General features: G+C 56.6%; 2 protein-coding genes across 2 annotated transcripts; one reads left to right on the plus strand and one right to left on the minus strand.

Moving 5' to 3' along the window:
• Positions 1-4304: 4304 nt before the first annotated feature.
• On the plus strand, positions 4305-9445 carry LOC120710012 (protein CHUP1, chloroplastic-like). Its single transcript, XM_039995646.1, has 6 exons — positions 4305-5792; positions 6596-6727; positions 6829-7010; positions 7160-7274; positions 8725-8859; positions 8987-9445. Exons 1-6 carry the CDS (start codon positions 4593-4595, stop codon positions 9116-9118), a joined length of 1896 nt encoding a protein of 631 aa, XP_039851580.1. The 5' UTR covers positions 4305-4592; the 3' UTR covers positions 9119-9445.
• Positions 9446-9526: 81 nt separating this feature from the next.
• On the minus strand, positions 9527-14977 carry LOC120710013 (protein trichome birefringence-like 38). Its single transcript, XM_039995647.1, has 5 exons — positions 14522-14977; positions 14217-14388; positions 10469-10644; positions 10230-10388; positions 9527-10113 (listed from the first exon to the last, which is right to left on the minus strand). The coding sequence occupies exons 1-5, from the start codon at positions 14914-14916 to the stop codon at positions 9822-9824; spliced, it is 1194 nt and encodes a 397-aa protein (XP_039851581.1). The 5' UTR covers positions 14917-14977; the 3' UTR covers positions 9527-9821.
• Between the last annotated feature and the right edge of the window lie 1845 nt (positions 14978-16822).

Below are 16822 nucleotides of genomic sequence, written 5' to 3' on the forward strand. Positions count from 1 at the left end.
GGAGGCGTCCAACACTTCCTCTTTTTGTTCCCCTTCTGAATCATCATCACATGATTGGGATTCTTCTTAATGCTCTCCTCTGCTGTCTTTAGCATCCCATGCAACTCACTCAATGTTTTATCCAAGCCATTCATCTGAAAGTTCATGATAAAAGGCTCATAGCTCGCCGGGAGCGACTGGAGAATAACATCAGTAGCCAAGTTTTGGTAAAGTTCAGAACCAAGTCTGTCCAAAGTCTCAATGTAACCAATCATTTTGATCACATGAGGACTGACCGGGCTACCTTCTGCCAGCTTGCACGCAAACAAGGACTTTGAGATATTGAACCTCTCAGTCCTGGCTTGGTTCTGAAACATCCCACGCAGCCCCTCGATTATGGTATGAGCATCCGCATGCTCATACTGATTCTGCAGATCAGGGGACATGGTGGCGAGCATCAGACAGCTGACATCAAGTGAGTCATTGCAGTGCTTCTCATAAGCTCTGCGATCAGCAGCAGTTGCATTGTCAGGGAGATCATCAGGATATGGCTGCTCAAGAACATACTCATTTTTCTCTTGCCTGAAAACAATTCTCAGGTTGCGGTACCAATCAATAAAGTTTGTTCCATTCAACTTTTGTTTCTCAAGAACAGAACGCAAATTGAAAGCGGAATTGTTACTGTCAGACATGATCTACAACATTAAAGTAAAGCAAGATTTCAGCATTAAGTTTATGTAAAGATTTTCATTAACTGATTTAACTAAAGACAACATACTATATCAAAGTCATCTTCCCTCTAATGACATATAGTGGTTCAAGATCCATAATCACTAAAATCCTAGTGAGCTTTAGCATCACGGTTAGAAAAGTAGTGATACAGGTAAGCAATAAATTACTAATCACATCTCTATGCGACTCTTGTTTGTTGGGTGGCATCCAATGCCCTGGCCCCAACCCTATGCCTTAAAGACCAAAACTGTTTTGATAGATTTGTTGAGTAAACCAATACTATGATTGTGAATATCTGACATCCACCCTATACAAAAGTGATAGCTGAGGGTACTCTACTTTGGTAAACCTACCACACAACGATCAAAATTTATAGGTGCAGCTATTGTTAAAAGGCATAAAAAAACTCAACCTTTTCTGAGGGAAGCTATTCTATCATGATTAAAACATCCACCATATGTAAAAGCATGAAAGAATAGTATGACAGGAAAATAAACATCACAGGCATATAATCATATTATATTGTGAATAGTATGGCCTCTTGCATCACAATGGGCTCCATCGCCATGGCTCCAAGGTGACCTCCATTACCATCCGTCCTGTCTTGTGGTGATCATCATTGCTATCATGATTGAAGCCTCCATGAAAAGATACTAAGCTACGGCATCTAATAGCTAGTGAAATAATTACACGAGGATTCAAACATCACAAGTCGACACGCAGGTCGTTATACAATAATGGTGCAACCTCAACCCGGTTGTGTTAACTTGCGACACGCAGGCCGCACAAATCATCACATACATCATCACATGACATTGAGGTCATACCATTCACATCACACTCTGCAAAAACAAGTTAGGCGTACGACGTGTTCTACCAAAGTAGCGCTTAGGAAGCTGCTATAGCGAGAAAGCAACGGCGGTCCCTATGAAATCCCTATGAAATCTCATCTATGGAATTACACAGATCGCATCTATGGAATCCCTATGAAATCTCATCAGAGTGATCGCATCACCTCAAATCCGAGCCATTCATAATGCCTCAATTTTCACTAGGTCAATCACATTGACCGTGCAAACTTTGCACTTGAGAAGACTGCATCTACACATGACATTGATCTGTTGGTTCAATCTGCTGACTATGCACACAGTTACTCCCTGATGGTGATTCCAGCCGGTAGGGACATGTCGTATGCATAACAGAGAAAGAACACGAACTAATCTTTTGTCACATGCCGCGCAATCAACTCGCTCCAGTTTTAACCCCTTATGACCAATTGATCTAATCAAATCGTGCAAAAGTAATAGATCCAATCTACTACAACAACATATCACCTATATGCTAATGATCCAGACAAAAAACTACGCAAGATGGCTCTGATACCACTGTAGGGAAACTGGTAGGCTAAGCTAGCATCACTACCGCATATACCCAAGTCACTTGCGAGTAGAAGATCATAGATCGTTACCACTAGACGTGCAGCGCAGCGGAAGAAGTCGCGCGTCGATGTAGAGGAAGTAGTCGATCATGTCCCACGAACCGAGCTCCTCGTACTTGATCCCAGCAGCCGATCAGCGCAGCAGCGCCTCCACGGAGTCCACACGTACGGGAATGAAACGCCGGGCGTCGGTGTGCTAGCACCGCACGCACGGCAAGGGCGGCGGCCGAGAGAGGGGGGCGGCTAGGGAGGTGGTGCGGCTCACAGGATTGTGTCGCGCCCTAGCCCCTCCCTCGTATGTATAGGGCGTACTAATGAGCTTCTATCTCATAGGCCCATTAGTAATCTTAATCCCTCTTGGATCAATATCCTCTTGGGCCTTTAAACCGTATTGTGATGATGAGCTCTTGGGCATATCAACAACACCAAAGCCAACACATTGGCGAACCTTACACAGTGAAGCAGCAAGATGGACATAAACGCTATATTAGCATCTGGACGGCAACACATTGCTAAATCGTATATTTCACTTTGCCTTCAGGACGGCAGGACGCGAGGCTGGTAACTGCCGAACATCCTCCCTTCGTAACGTGTTCCAATTTGAGTCTTGATCATGTATGAATACACCGCCCCCCCCCCCCCCCCCTCTATAACAACGCGAGAGAAATTTGTCATACGGAGTGCCCAGGCAGACTTTCTTATCGTTGATTGCACTTGGGATGCTTAAGATTTTGTACAAGCATGTGCCTGTACGAACGAGTGCATGCTACATCAGTACAGTTATCCGTATGAACTACGAATTGACGCGTAGGATGTGGTAGTCCAGATAGAGCTGTCGAGTCTCAGCGTGGATATGTGCGAGCACAGTAATCTAGCAATGCCCAGCAGCTCTCACATCCGCTAGCATCTTTTTTTTTGCGAAAGGGTAGATGAATATATTAAAAAGGAGCACAGTACATCCCCTTCTTACAAACAGGACCCCAAAAGAAATTGAAATTACAAGAAAGCCCTTGAGAGCCGTGTTCATCTTCCTCCTTTCCTTCGATCCGCCCGGCTGTGACGCACGAACGGAGCCGAAGCCGAGATCTTCCACTCCTCCGCCAGAGGACCTCAACGCATGAAGAAGCCGCAAGATCCACCGTCTCGGAGCTCCAACCAAGACGGATTTGAGACGTTGAACGCGAATCGGCCATCCAACCAGCGGAGAAGGAGAAGCAGAGAGTCTAGCGCTGCTGCACCAAGGCAGGCACGGCAGCCTAGAAGAGGATCCACCGCCAGCGGCGACGCCATCGACGAGGAACAAGCCCCAGGGGGAGCACAGATCCAACCCCTTCGCAAGGAGATAGACCACATACCTCGCAACCTCGCCGCTGAAGAAGATGCCGACGCCAAGAACGGCTCCGCCATTGTCATCAACGATGAGCTCGAGGAAGATTATTTGGCGGCCCAAGAGCACCGCCAACACCACAATCCTGCAGACAGTAGCACACGCGTCGACTCTAGCGCATCGTCGGAGGAAGGACCTCCACATCGCTAGCCGGACCGCCGCCGCCGCCGAGGAACAAAAGGACCCATGCGACACCGTCGCCAGGCCAACATAAACTACCCTAAATCTACTCTACCTAGGAAGTAATGCACAACCGGCGGTCGATTCCCCGGCTCCCCCACTTCCCCGGCACCGGAGAGGGCGCCGGAGAAGAGGGGAGCCGCCGGAATCGGCCCCAGTGTCGATTTCGCGCTCCGCTCGCCCTGCTCTACTGTAGCGCTGGAGAGGGGGGGAAAGGGACGAGAAAAGCCAGTTTCACATCAGCCCACATCCGCTAGCATCTGACATGCAACCACATTTTCTTTTTTTTCCCGTGATTGTAATTATATATAAAACAAAATCAAGTTCTAAACTCTAGAGCGCACAGTGCACTGGTCCTTTTCCTTTTGGACCCTGCTGGGCGTGGTCGACTTGTTCGTACCGAAATTTTCCCCTTTTTTCAGAGCTTTTGGTGCGGGTGCACCGATCGCACGCCCGCGGGTTCCTTAGTTAGTTCATTTAGCGACGACGACGGCACGCGGACGTTTGACGTGTAGCGGCACGCTGCCTGCGTTGTCTCACTCCTGGCGTCCCTACTCGCTTCGCCCACGCTGGTCCCCTCCACATGGCCCGTCCATGGCGGATTAGATAGCAGAGACACCATCGGCCGCTGCTGCGTGTTCGCGCTCACACCCTCGCCACCCCCCTTTCCAACCCAACCCAAAGGCCCGTTCCTCGGACGCCGCGCCCCCCGCGCCTGCCCGCTTAAACCCCGTGGCGAGCGGTAACCCAGCGCGGCAGCACCGGCACCGGCACCGCCACCGCCGCCGCAGCACTAAACCAGTGTAACAGCACGTCCGTGTCTCGTGCTGCACGGTTGAACAGTCGCCGCGCTCGCGTCCTCGTTCGCGCGCCGCCATGGTGGCCGGGCGCGTCAAGGCGGCCATGGGCTTCCAGCGCTGCCCCAAGTCGCCGGCGCCGGCGCCGGAACCGGAACCGGCGTCCCCGTCGCGGACGCCCGGCCGGGCGCCCCCGCCGCCCGCCTGCGGCCCGGCGCCGTCCAAGGCGTCGGCGCTCGCGCGGTCCTTCGGCTCCTACTTCCCGCGCTCGGCCGCGCAGGTGCGCCCCGCCGCCGCCCGCGCGCCGCCGCAGGTCGCCGAGCTGCTGCGCGCCATCGAGCAGCTCCAGGAGCGGGAGGCGCGCCTCCGCGTCGAGCTGCTGGAGCACAAGATCCTCAAGGAGACCGTCGCCATCGTGCCGTTCCTGGAGGCCGAGCTCGCGGCCAAGAGGGCCGAGCTCGAGAGGTGCAGGGAGACCGCGGACCGGCTCGAGGCCGAGAACGCGCGCCTCTGCGCCGAGCTCGACGCCGCCGCTCTTGAGGTCACGAGCAGGAAGCGGAGGATCGTCGAGATGGAGAAGGAGGTGGCCGAGCTGAGGCGGCAGCAGGAAGAAGCGGCGGCGGCGGCGGCGGCCGATGACTGCTCCTCGTCCGCTTCGGCGACGAACGAGCATCTCGAGACCTCCAGCGCCGCGCCACGTCACGCGAGTTTAGCTCAACCTGCAGCTGAGCGGCCGTGCATCCCGCCGCCGCCTCAGGCGCCTTCCAAGTCCAAGTCCTACTTCTCGGCCTCGTCGACCCCCTCGCCCGCAAGTTCGTCGCCACCCTCGCCGTCGTCCTCCACGTCGGCCTCGCCATCATCGTACTCGTCCTCGGACGCGGCAGCTGCGCCGCGACCCCGCGCGCCGGAGCTCTCGAAGCTGCCGCCGATACCCCCGCCTCCCCCGCCCTGCCCTCCTCCTCCACCGCCACCGCCGCGCGGCAGCACGACCAAGCGCTCCTCGCCCCCCGCTCCACCACCCGCCGCCCCGCCCCCGCCTCCCCCTCCCCCTCCGGCGAGGAGGCCGCTCGGCGCGGCGTTCCCGCCCGCGGCCGGGGCGTCGTCGCCGGGGCAATGCGTGAGGCGCGTGCCGGAGGTGGTGGAGTTCTACCACTCGATGATGCGGAGGGAGTCCAAGCGGGACGCCGCCGCCGCATGCGACGGATCAAACGGCGGCGGCGTGGCGGCGGCGCGCGACATGATCGGCGAGATCGAGAACCGGTCGGCCCACCTCCTCGCGGTGCGTACAGCTGAAGCATCACCCCTTGCATTTCCATTTTTTTTCCCCGCTTTCTAATAAGAACCGCGACAACCACCGGTACGCAGCTACATTAAGGCCACGCATTAGGTTGCCGTCCTCCCCAGCGGGTAACCACTGTTGGAACGGCTCCAAGGATGCTTCGTGGTGGTAGTGCAGGAGGAGAGGCAGAGGCTGGTTGGTAACACAGTCATAGCACAGTGGAGGCGTCGCTCTCCGTCGTTAATTGCAAGGTTACAAGCGGTTTGGTTGGGCGGGTACGGTTAGTTATTGCTTATTGGCGGCGAACGCAGCGCGTGCATGCTCGGCCATTCCTGCCAAACCTTGATCCATGCAGCAAGTGAAACGGAGAGCCGGAGACCACCCGTTTTCTCTCGAGCTATCCTCGACGTCCATGTCAGAATTCCAAGGGCGAGAGCCCCTAGATTTTGTTCTGAACTTCTGATGCCCATGCCCCCCGGTTGGCGACGTGGCGTTGCCCGCTGGAATGCTGATATATATGAAGCAGCGATGGCGAGCTCTCTGAATGTCTGAAATTCTGAATGAATGGTAAGTGTGGTGGTTGTAGTAGCAGTAGAGTAGAGCAGGAACAGGTGTACGGAACCTGAGGTGGACGGGTCATGCTGCCAGGTGGGGCCAACTGGAGCGCAGTGAAGGATTGTTCTGCATTAGGTTAATCGTACTCAAGTGTTGCCATGCATTAGTGCTTCGCTTCGGCTGATCGTAGAAAACGATCCAGTACTAAATGCTGGCAAACTGACCGTGACTGTGACTTTGCCCGGCAGATCAAGTCGGACGTGGAGAGGCAGGGCGACTTCATCCGGTTCCTAATCAAGGAGGTGGAGGGCGCGGCGTTCGGGGACATCGAGGACGTCGTCACCTTCGTCAAGTGGCTCGACGACGAGCTCTCGCGCCTGGTGCGTTTACTATCGCCAGCCCGGGCGATCGAGCTGACCCATCTACTCCGTCGGACGTCGGTCCGTCAATTCGCTGACGCACTCGAGTCGGGGCCGTGCAGGTGGACGAGCGCGCGGTGCTGAAGCACTTCGAGTGGCCGGAGCACAAGGCGGACGCGCTCCGGGAGGCGGCGTTCGGCTACTGCGACCTCAAGAAGCTGGAGGGGGAGGCCGCCGCCTTCCGCGACGACGCCCGGCAGCCCTGCGCCGCGGCGCTCAAGAAGATGCAGGCGCTCTTCGAGAAGTAAGCAAGCTAGCATTCGCTACGGATCGCGGCGGCGCTTCTGCATTCGTTGCGTCGCGGCAGCGCCGCCACCGTTTTTTTTTTTTTTGCTTCTTCCAATGTTCTGATTAAAAATGTTCGCGCGTGCCGATCGAACGAATGAATCTCAGGTTGGAGCACGGCGTGTACAACCTCGCCCGCGCCCGGGACGCCGCCACGAGCCGGTACGCCCGGTTCCAGATCCCGTGGGAGTGGATGAAGCAGGACGCCGGCATCGTCAGCCAGGTAACTAACCTTCCGATTCCGTCCCCCATTTACTCGCCGTGGGGCATCCTCGCTCGCAGTAGACACTGTAGTACAGCAGAGTGAACTCTACGTTCTCAAGAGAACAAAACAAGCTCGTACGCGGCAGAGAACCTTTTTTTTTTCTTTTGGGATGCCGTCCGCACATGTATGTCGGGGCGTCACGACGTACGCGCGCAAGTAGCGTCGTAGCGAGCCCGCCGCCCGCGCGTGATCCGGCGCGCCTCTGCTAGACTGCTACTGCTAGTTCACGTGCAGATCGAGCCCGTAGACGCAAAAAGAGGGGAATTGCGAGGTGTGAATTTGGGATGCGTCGCGGCGTCGGCGTTCACCACCTCCCCCCCCCCCCCCCCCCCCCCCCCCCCCTCGCGTACGGCCAGGGCCCAGGGCCAGGGCCGCCCGTCAGGACCGGGCGCCAGACCAGGAGAGGAAGCGTGGTCGCTTTCGGCCTCTGTTCGGGGGCGTGCCCCGGTGCACGTGAGCCGCGCGCAGGCAGCGGCATGCCCGTGAGCGTGCCGCCGAGCGCCCGTGCTCTGCTCGCTCCGCCCTCGCCTCTCGCCTGCCGCTGCTGCAACAGCTAGAGAACAAAAGGCCCGCCACGCCGCGGGATCCGCCGGCCGTGTCCGTTCCCGCGCGGCGTCGGTTGGTTTGGCTGGGCTGAGCTGGGACGGGCGGGGCACGGCACAGCACGGGTGCGGGAACCGGGGGGCAATCGTCGAACGTGGCCACGCCCGATCTGTTCGAGGCCGGCGAAGGAGCCATGCGCAGCCAATGGCGCTAGCGCCGCCTAGCGGGTGGTAGAGTAGGGAGAGCCTGCGGCGCGCCCTGCTGTTTCCAGTCAGCTGCTACTGCCGTGCTCGGCAGGGCGCCATGGGCAGGGGGGAGCGGTGGCGCGCCCTGCCACCGCGTCAGCTGTTGGTGTGCCAAGGCGCGCGTGCTCGGGTCTGCTCGCTTGGATGGGCTGCGTGTGCTCCGAGTCGTGCCGTGACCCTTCGATTCATCAAAGCAAAATACTAGAAAAATGCCCCCTTGGATCTGCATCCGGACTCCGGAGTGATGCAGGCCCACTGTACTGTATTTGGTTGGTTGCGCCGTACCCGTACTTACACCGGGTGGTTGTGCATCTGCTTCCTTCCACTCTGGACCCATCTCCCAGCCAAAATGAATTGGTGGATGGACGTACTCTCCTGTCTTGCGTCTCACTGCAAGTTCAGCATGCTGCCGTTGCATTTGACTGAACGTAAAACTAATACATAGTACATGTAGACTTAGGAAGGGCAGCCAAATATTGCCGAGTGTTTCATTTCGTAGCTGCTGCTGAAAAACGCTGTTTTTGCAGCACATGGGCAAAACTCGGGGCTTATTGTGGCCGCTTGTTCCAAATAGATCGAGTGCGGAACTAGTACTGATGAGAGCTGTGATATACATACAGATCAAACTCCAGTCAGTGAAGCTCGCAATGAAGTACCTGAAACGGGTTTCCTCTGAGCTCGAGCTGATCGAGGGAGGCCCTGAAGAGGAGGAACGGATGTTGCAAGGAGTACGGTTCGCCTTCAGAGTACACCAGGTAACATGCATGCTTGGTTCTTAAGCACAACACTGCAGTATACCAGAAAAAGAATTCATACATTCATGTTTGTATCACTACAACCGCACTAAAACACTTCACACTCCTGGGCCCTTGCTTCGTGCAGTTTGCGGGCGGATTCGACGTGGACACCATGCGAGCCTTCCAGGAGCTCAAGGAGAAGGCGTCCATGTGCCGGATGCAACGGCAGAACCAGAACCGTCATCTGCGGCAGCACAGGCATGTTGCTAGGACCTGAACAAGCATGGCGTCCTCGTATGGTTGGTCTATGTGTCTGTCATGCCCCCATCACCTCGTCGTCAGCACAGCGGCATAGTATGATTTGTTGATTGCTTTTTCTTTCCTTCCTTTTTGCGAGGATTAGTCGATCGGTTGCCACTTCGGCTGTAAAAATGCTTCGGTACTGTAACTAATGAACAGCCTTTGTTGTTCTTTTGTAGGAGAAATCTTTTCATTTCTCTGATGCCTGTTTTTGTCAAAAGTTGTGCTTAGTAGCTCTATAAACCCTGAAGCTATTTGTGTGTCATAGCCTCTTATAAATATGGTGCTAGTTGGATTCTATTCACATTCAGGAAATGAACTTTCAATGCTTTCTGAATACTACCTTCGAACTGCATCGAGATTCAGGAATAACCGAAGTTCGAAGTGAACATAACCCGTCACTTTCAGCGGATTGCCTGTTCGTAAGTCGTGACCACACTTGCTGCCATCAGACATCTCATATTCAGTAGTATTCTCCTATCGAAGAGCAAAGAAAATCCACCTTCTGTAGTACATTTTGAAGCTGAACAGCAACTGAATCGCCAATTTAAATACTCCCCAAACAAAGACTATGAAACACCAATGCCACCAAAAGAAAATGGGAAATGGCTATAGCTTGCGCCACCAATTGGATCAGCCGGTATAGTATGTGCCTTTCTGTGTTCCCCCCCGGGGTGGTCCTATGCGAGGAGCGACGCGTAGAGGATCTGGTTCCACGCGTCGGGCACGCCGGCGAGGCACCAGTGGCTGCAGTCGTTGCCCGGGTGGCCGCCGCTGTAGGCCGACGGGTGCCCGTCCCGCCTGAGCTGCGACAGCAGCGTCACGTCGAGCAGGTACACCGGCTTCGACATGCCGCCGAGCGCCGCCCTCACCGCCGCCTGCGCCGGCACGGGGCCCGCCGGGTACGCCGACCCGGCCACCGGCTGCGTCTGCTGCGCGCAGCTCCGCGAGCCCTCGCCCCAGTCGGCTCCGCTGCAAACAAACAAACAACGCGTCGGTGTCGGTCGAGCTGGGCTATTTCACGTTTTGGGCTTCGATGTTAAGTTGGGCTTTTCATGTTTTGGGCTTTGATGGGGTGGGTTCCTTACTTGTAGTGGGTCGGAGAGATGCCCTGGAAGTAGACCTTGGTCCTGGATGTGTCGACGTTGGAGTCGACCCACCTGGCCCACGTGGACATCCCCTTGGAGAAGGCCGTGAGCCGGTCCATGTCCTTCATCACCTGCCCTCCGTCTTGCACGTAGTCCCACCTGGATGATCATCACCATCAGAACGATGACTTCCGTGACAAAAAAGAAAAAAGAAAAAGAAAACTCAAATGTGCACATACGGCTGGTCCCTGCCGGTGTGCGTCCACCAGTGCCACGTGTTGAAGACGAGGACGTCGGCGCCGAGCCACGCGCCGCCGGCGGTGATGGAGTCGAGCTTGAGCACCCGGCCGACGGGCTCCTCGACGATGTCCACGAGGTAGGTGCTCCGGTAGTAGGCCACCGACACCCCGTAGTCCTGCGGCCAGACACAACACCCACGTTAGCTGGCGTGCGGCGTTTCGATGCGGCGCTCTGCTCCGGTGGGCGCCCGGATGCGGCGCGCACGGCGGCGGCGGATCCGGCCAAAAGTTCGCTGGCCGATCGGCGATCGCCGGGGCCGCACCGTCTTCTCCGACCGCGTACGAGGCCGGAGCAACGCACCGACGAATCGATCGGCATGCACAAAGCTCCAAAGGTGTCGGCGCCGGCGCAGCGGACGCGGCCTAGTCCAGTACCGTAGCCTGTAGGTGCGAGCGCTAGTCCAGTACTGCAGTCGTTGGCGGGAAATATCTGTGCTCTGTTTGTCTGCGTCTGCGGCTACCTGTGAGCGGATGCGATGCCACATGCCAGTGCTGTCGTAGCACGGCAAGGCTCGGATGGGGCCAAACGACAGGCGCAGAACTGTGCGTGAGCCCCGTATGGCCGTACCTAGCTTTGATCTTCTTTTATTCGGTTCTTCTTAATGCAGCCCGTGAGCTATTTGCGTATTCTTGCAAAGTAGTAGAGCGGATGGAAAAGTGTAACTGGGCCCGTGAAACGGCAAGCATCCTGTAGCAGCATGTAATTCATGGCGGTGATCATTGGTCTCGGTCCCGGCGAGGTGGACTAATCCTGTTGCGGATGAGTACAGTACGTTTAGGGCTAGTCGCGAACAGCCATGCATGATAGGAAAAGGGGCGAAGGTGAGGTGAGATTATTGCCGAGGGCGACTGAAATCCCGCTCGACAGGAAGGAGTGGTTGAGCTGTCCTGACCATGAAAAATGCTACATTAACGTCCTATGCAAGCTAAGGGCAGTCCCAATGGAGACTTCACTCATAGAGTCTAAGCTTTAAAGACTCCATCACAAAAAACTATACTTTCCAATGTAAAGTGTGTTACTTTAGTTTATATGGCCCACTTGTCTCTCTCACATTCATTCTTGATTTGCGTAAAGACTTGGAGTCTTGATTTCTCTCTTCTATAAATATACTACCACATCAACAAAACACAATAAATAGGAGGCTCAGACTCCATAGTAGAGTATGGGTTGGGACTGCTCTAATAAAGAACAGACGCCGCGGGCTACAATGTTCTTCTAGGGCAGTTCTAGTTCATAGCAACGCCTGCAAGATCAGCAGGCTTCATGCATGACGTTTAGTTACTCAGACAAAAGTCCGTTTCAACAGTGGCTGCCATCTAGCTAGCCTAGCACATAAATAGTAGAACCTATCATCTATTTTCAGCTCGCTCTGAGACTCTCGCGACCATTCTTTTTTTTCAGACAAAACGAGGTTCGGTTTTGAACCGTATGTGCTATATGACTCCCCAGTACGGTGCAAGGAGTCGGCGGTCGGCACCAGTTACTTCCGGTACCACGTCCTGTAGATGGGTTGGCTGCCCGCTTCTGTACACAAGCTAGAAACTGCAGGCTTCCCCCGCGAAAGTCACCGCTGCGCATCCCATCCCTAGACGTACTACGATTCAGGCAATCAGGCATCTCCATCCATAAAATCCCGCTTTGTCAGCAGCTCCGTGTTTCACCGGCCGCAGTGCAGTGCGTTCCACTGCAGCACTGGTGCTCGGCTTTGGTGGGTTCATGGTTCGGTTAAAGTAGAGCAGATGCCGTGTCTGCTGCTGCCTAACAAGCCTAGCTTAACATTCAGAGAGTGCTGTGCTGCTCTACCAATCTGGTCGGCCGATGAACTCTCATGTGCAGCTATTCTACTCGATCCACACATATAATTATATAAAAACGGGCTAGCTGCATCTGGAGGACAGAGGATCCATCCAGCAGGTTGACCCTTGCTCGCGGATCACGGATCAGCAAAACGTCAGGCGAAAAGGCGGGGCGAGGCTATGCTGCGCCGCTTGGTGCTGTCGGGTCCCCCGGGCCATGGCGTCTTCTGCCGTCACGGCCCCCCCACGAGCGCCCATGATCGCCCAATCCCCCCCTCCCCTCCGCCGCCGCCACCCCCCGCGCACATGAGCGAGCAGGCGCGCGCGTCCGGATGTGCGAGCACTCTGCCGCCGCTGGTGGCGGTGCCATTGGCGGCACCATTGGCGGCACCCGCCTCCATCCGCGCCAGACAAGAGCGCCGCTCCACCGGTATCGCCCGAAAGCCTGCGGCCGGAACTCCGGAAAGGCCAGCACACAGGCACAGGCACGATGAAGCACAGAAAAGCCCTTTGGAAAGCTTGTTGTCGGTACCCCAGGACTGGGGTACCCCCTCTTGCTGTGACTAGGCAAGAGCCTTAGTAGTCATCCTTGACTACAACCAAACAGCCGGACCCCTGCAGTCCGAAGTCCTGTCCTCCCGACAAAGGTCCGGACCTGTTCCGCGGCCGGGGAAGGTCTGGGAACGCCACGTGTCCCAGGAAAAACAGGCGCTCAAGCGCAAGCAGCCAGGGCTCCGGACCTCCCAAGGAATCCAGACCCCCGCGGGGTCCCGGACCCCTCATAGGGTCCTGGATAGCAACCGGACCCCTCTCGAAGGGAAAGTTTGGACGCCCCGCCTCAGGGCGGTCCGGGGCCGACACGTGTATGAAGTCCTTGGTCTCCATATTGAGGTCCACCTACCTTCGCATTCATTGCAGTAGGTGGACATCCACTTTGATATAGTGGAAGCCGAGGCGTTTGACTGACCAGGGGGCACTATTGATCGCGTATTACCAAGGCAGTGGAGCCGATGGCGCCGCCCATGCCGCGTCTGCCAGTCTGCCGTAACAGTCGGATACGACGGCTCGGCTTCACCCATTATGACGCTACATAATAGCCTCAGCAGGCCACGCCGCAAGCTACGCTACTCCAACGGGCACCTAGCTGACGGAACAAGAGAAGACCCCTGTGACAGGAGAGCAGCAGTACGCATATCGAAGGAAAGATTCGCTACCACTGTAGCCGCATTCACGTTGGGCCCACCTGTCGGGGCATCGACGTCCTATGTATCCGCTCCCCCTTGATCTATAAAAGGGGGGAGCGCCGCTAGAAAACCTCAGGCTGGGCAAGAGCCAAGGCCAGCAGAGGATAGGTTCATTCACACAACCAAGACAATACATCTCCCAGTGGACGTAGGGTATTACGCTCCGGCGGCCCGAACCACTCTAAATCGAGTGTTCTTGAGTCCTTGTCTCAGCGAAGATCCAGCCCCATCGCCTAGTACTTCCCCGAGTACTCCCTCACTGGGAATAGGCGGGTGCGCTCCGCCACCCGGCTGTGGGTACCCCTAAAAATCCCCACAACACTTGTGCATTTGCGCCTTTGCCTATTTGGCACCGTCGTTAAAAAACTTGCTAAACACCAGCTCTAGAGTAACAAAAACCTTCGGACCCATACATTCCCTTTTCGCCCAAAAAGTTACCGGAACCTTGGGGCTATCCATTCCATCCGTGCTAGTCTCACTACATGGAATGGGGAAACGAAAAACGGAAAGGAACTGTGCTGGGTCCAGCCGTTGTGGCTTCGTTTCCATTTCGCGCTGATCCAACGGAGGCACGGAGTACAGGTATATGGTAGGGCACGGATGCATGGGGCGGCAGGGGACAGGGGAGGTGCTGTACGTGTGCGCACCTGGAACGTGACGGTGGAGACGGGGTTGCCCCTGGTGTAGGCGACCTTGGAGGCCGGCGCCGCCGCGCGCAGCATGCACGCCAGCGACTCCCACTGGTTCAGGCTGATGGAGTCCCCCACGAACAGCACCTTCTTCCCCTTCCATCGGCTCAGGAGGTCCTGCCCGTTGAACCTGTGGCATCGCCGGCGGCGACAATGGCGGCGCGCCGCCGTTGGTCTCAGCACGCGGCAGTCGCTGCTCCGGGTAGATAGATGGATGGATGGATGGATGGATGGATAGACGGGCGCGGGCGTGCGTACGTTACCTCGGGAGCTCGCAGGAGGCCGGGCGCCACCGGTACTTGAGGTACTGCTTGTCGGGGCGGCCGTACCTCTGGCAGTCGAACTCCGGCTCCACGAAGGGGCACCCCGCCGCGTCGTACATCGGCAGCGAGTCGTCGTAAACCCAGCTGCCCTGGAACAGGTTGCACGACGCCATGCCCGTGCCGGTCCCGCCTGCTGCGCCAGCGCGGCCCCAGGGGCGCCCGCCGCCGGCGTGCCGCGTGCTGTTGTGCTGCTGCCTCGGCGGCTTGTGGCGGAGGCCGAGCGTGCCGGTGGTCGCCCCGGCGGCGCCGCACGCGCGCAGCAGGGAGCACGCCACGGCCGCGGCGAGGAGGGGCAGCAGGCGCAGGCGCAGCCGCCGCGGCTCGGGCGCCGCCATTGCGGGGAATGAGTGACGAGGGGCTGGGCCTTGGTGGGTAACAGGGGTGGCGGACGGAGAGGGGCGTGTGAGCCGCCGGCGCGGCGAGCTTTATAATAAGGAGGGCGACGAGTTTTACGGCTTTTTATCCTGGGCTTGTCAGCGGCCTTTCTCTGTGGGCTGGCCGGGCCGGGTATGTCTCCGGTTGGATTCTCGGGCGGTCGCTGGCCGCTGGGCCCTGCGCCGTGGAGTGGAGAGGTGACAGAGAGATGGGGCCGAGGCCGTCATCTGTCAATCAGTGATGATGCGATGGTGACTCTGTTCGGGCAGCAGAAGAGTCAGAGACTTCAAAGGGGGTCGCCGGCCGGGCCGGGGCGAGGTCCACGGCCGACGGCGTCGAACTGTCACCGGCACGGTCCGTTCACGCAAACTCCCACGACACGCGTGCTACTGCGTCCGTGTGTGACGTATCCGCCTAAGATTTCTTGCGTGCGTGCATGTCTCTGGCTGATCGGTGACTTCTGTGTGGATTGCCAAATTTTGAGCCGGGGCGTCGGATGCATGCGTGCGTTTGCGCATCTTCTTCACTCCATTGTGTTGTGTAAATGCCAACAGACTATTTTGATACCCATGCATTGGCCACTCATGTACTCCATTTTGATACTCACGACTCCGCTCGTTTCCTTCCGATGAATATCCGCTTGCTTCCTCCCCCGCTGGTCCGACCGACGAAATGTGCTGGACGGAAAGGATTCAGCTTCAGTTTCCCAGTTACATCACCTGCAGTGCAGCTGCATGGAGGATGATCGGAAACATGAAACCGGTAACGATCATCGTGTTCGGTTGTTGGGTAGGGCTCCAGTCCTATAGTAATTCCCTCTCACCACACTCCAGCTCCAGTCTCCGGCCACCAGCCAGGTAATAGTGTTTTTCTCTCACACCACTCCAGCTCCACCCTCCAGCTCTAGCCTGCCGAACGCTATGGATGTGAGTGTTAGAAATCTAGGCAATTTTCGGTATATTTTAATTCCAAAATTAAATGTATAAACTAGCAATATTTCTATGACTTTAAGGAGTAAAATAAAACATGTGAACATGTTTATACTTATCACACATATAAGCATAAACAATATAAATAACCAAAGTTTCAGAGAGTACCCTAAAGCGGGGCCGTTGCCGGAGGCATTGGCTGCGCTGTTACCAACTGGAGTAGACATCTACTCGATTGGCCTCAGTCGAAGTAGTCGAACTAAATCGGTGCAGGAAGAAGTTCGTAGTGCAGTCCCACGAACGGTCACCAAGATGTAGTCGACGTAGTCGTTCGGCCACCATAATGTAGTCGACGTAGTCGTTCGGCTCGTCCACCAGGAAATAGTCGTACAATCGGGCAAAGCCTTAGTATTTTTGAGCAGTCACGCTAAAGCGTTACCCAAAAACCTGATTGCCCGCCTATCCCGTGCAGGATCTCAAGGCGAGCAAGGTTTCGGAGGCCTGCTCACGCTAATTCTGTGCGCGCAGAAATTAGCGTTGGGGAACTCAGTTGTTGCAACTGGAGAGGGAGAAGAGAGGAGCCGAGTTGCCTCAGTGCTCTGGTGCAGGATGGATGAGGGGAATGGCACTCCTTATATAGTGACTCAGGTGCTCAGGATCGTTGAACCTGGACACCATCAGAGTCATTTAGGTGATGCGGTTATGGCCATTAATTACAGATTTAATTGCACGTTTAATCGCACGATTAATTACTGTCAACGGCAAAATAGCCATCACATCACACCGCGCCGCGCCGCGCCGCGCCGCGCCGCACCGCACCGCACCGCACCGCCCGTCCGTCCGGCCGCGCCGCGCCTCGCCTCGGCCTCGGCCTCGGCCACGGCCACGGCCACGGCCACGGCCACGGCCCGGCCCGGCCCGGCCCGGCGCGGCGAGG

The sequence above is a fragment of the Panicum virgatum genome, chromosome 5K, assembly GCF_016808335.1.
Source record: "Panicum virgatum strain AP13 chromosome 5K, P.virgatum_v5, whole genome shotgun sequence".
Lineage (NCBI taxonomy): Eukaryota > Viridiplantae > Streptophyta > Magnoliopsida > Poales > Poaceae > Panicum > Panicum virgatum.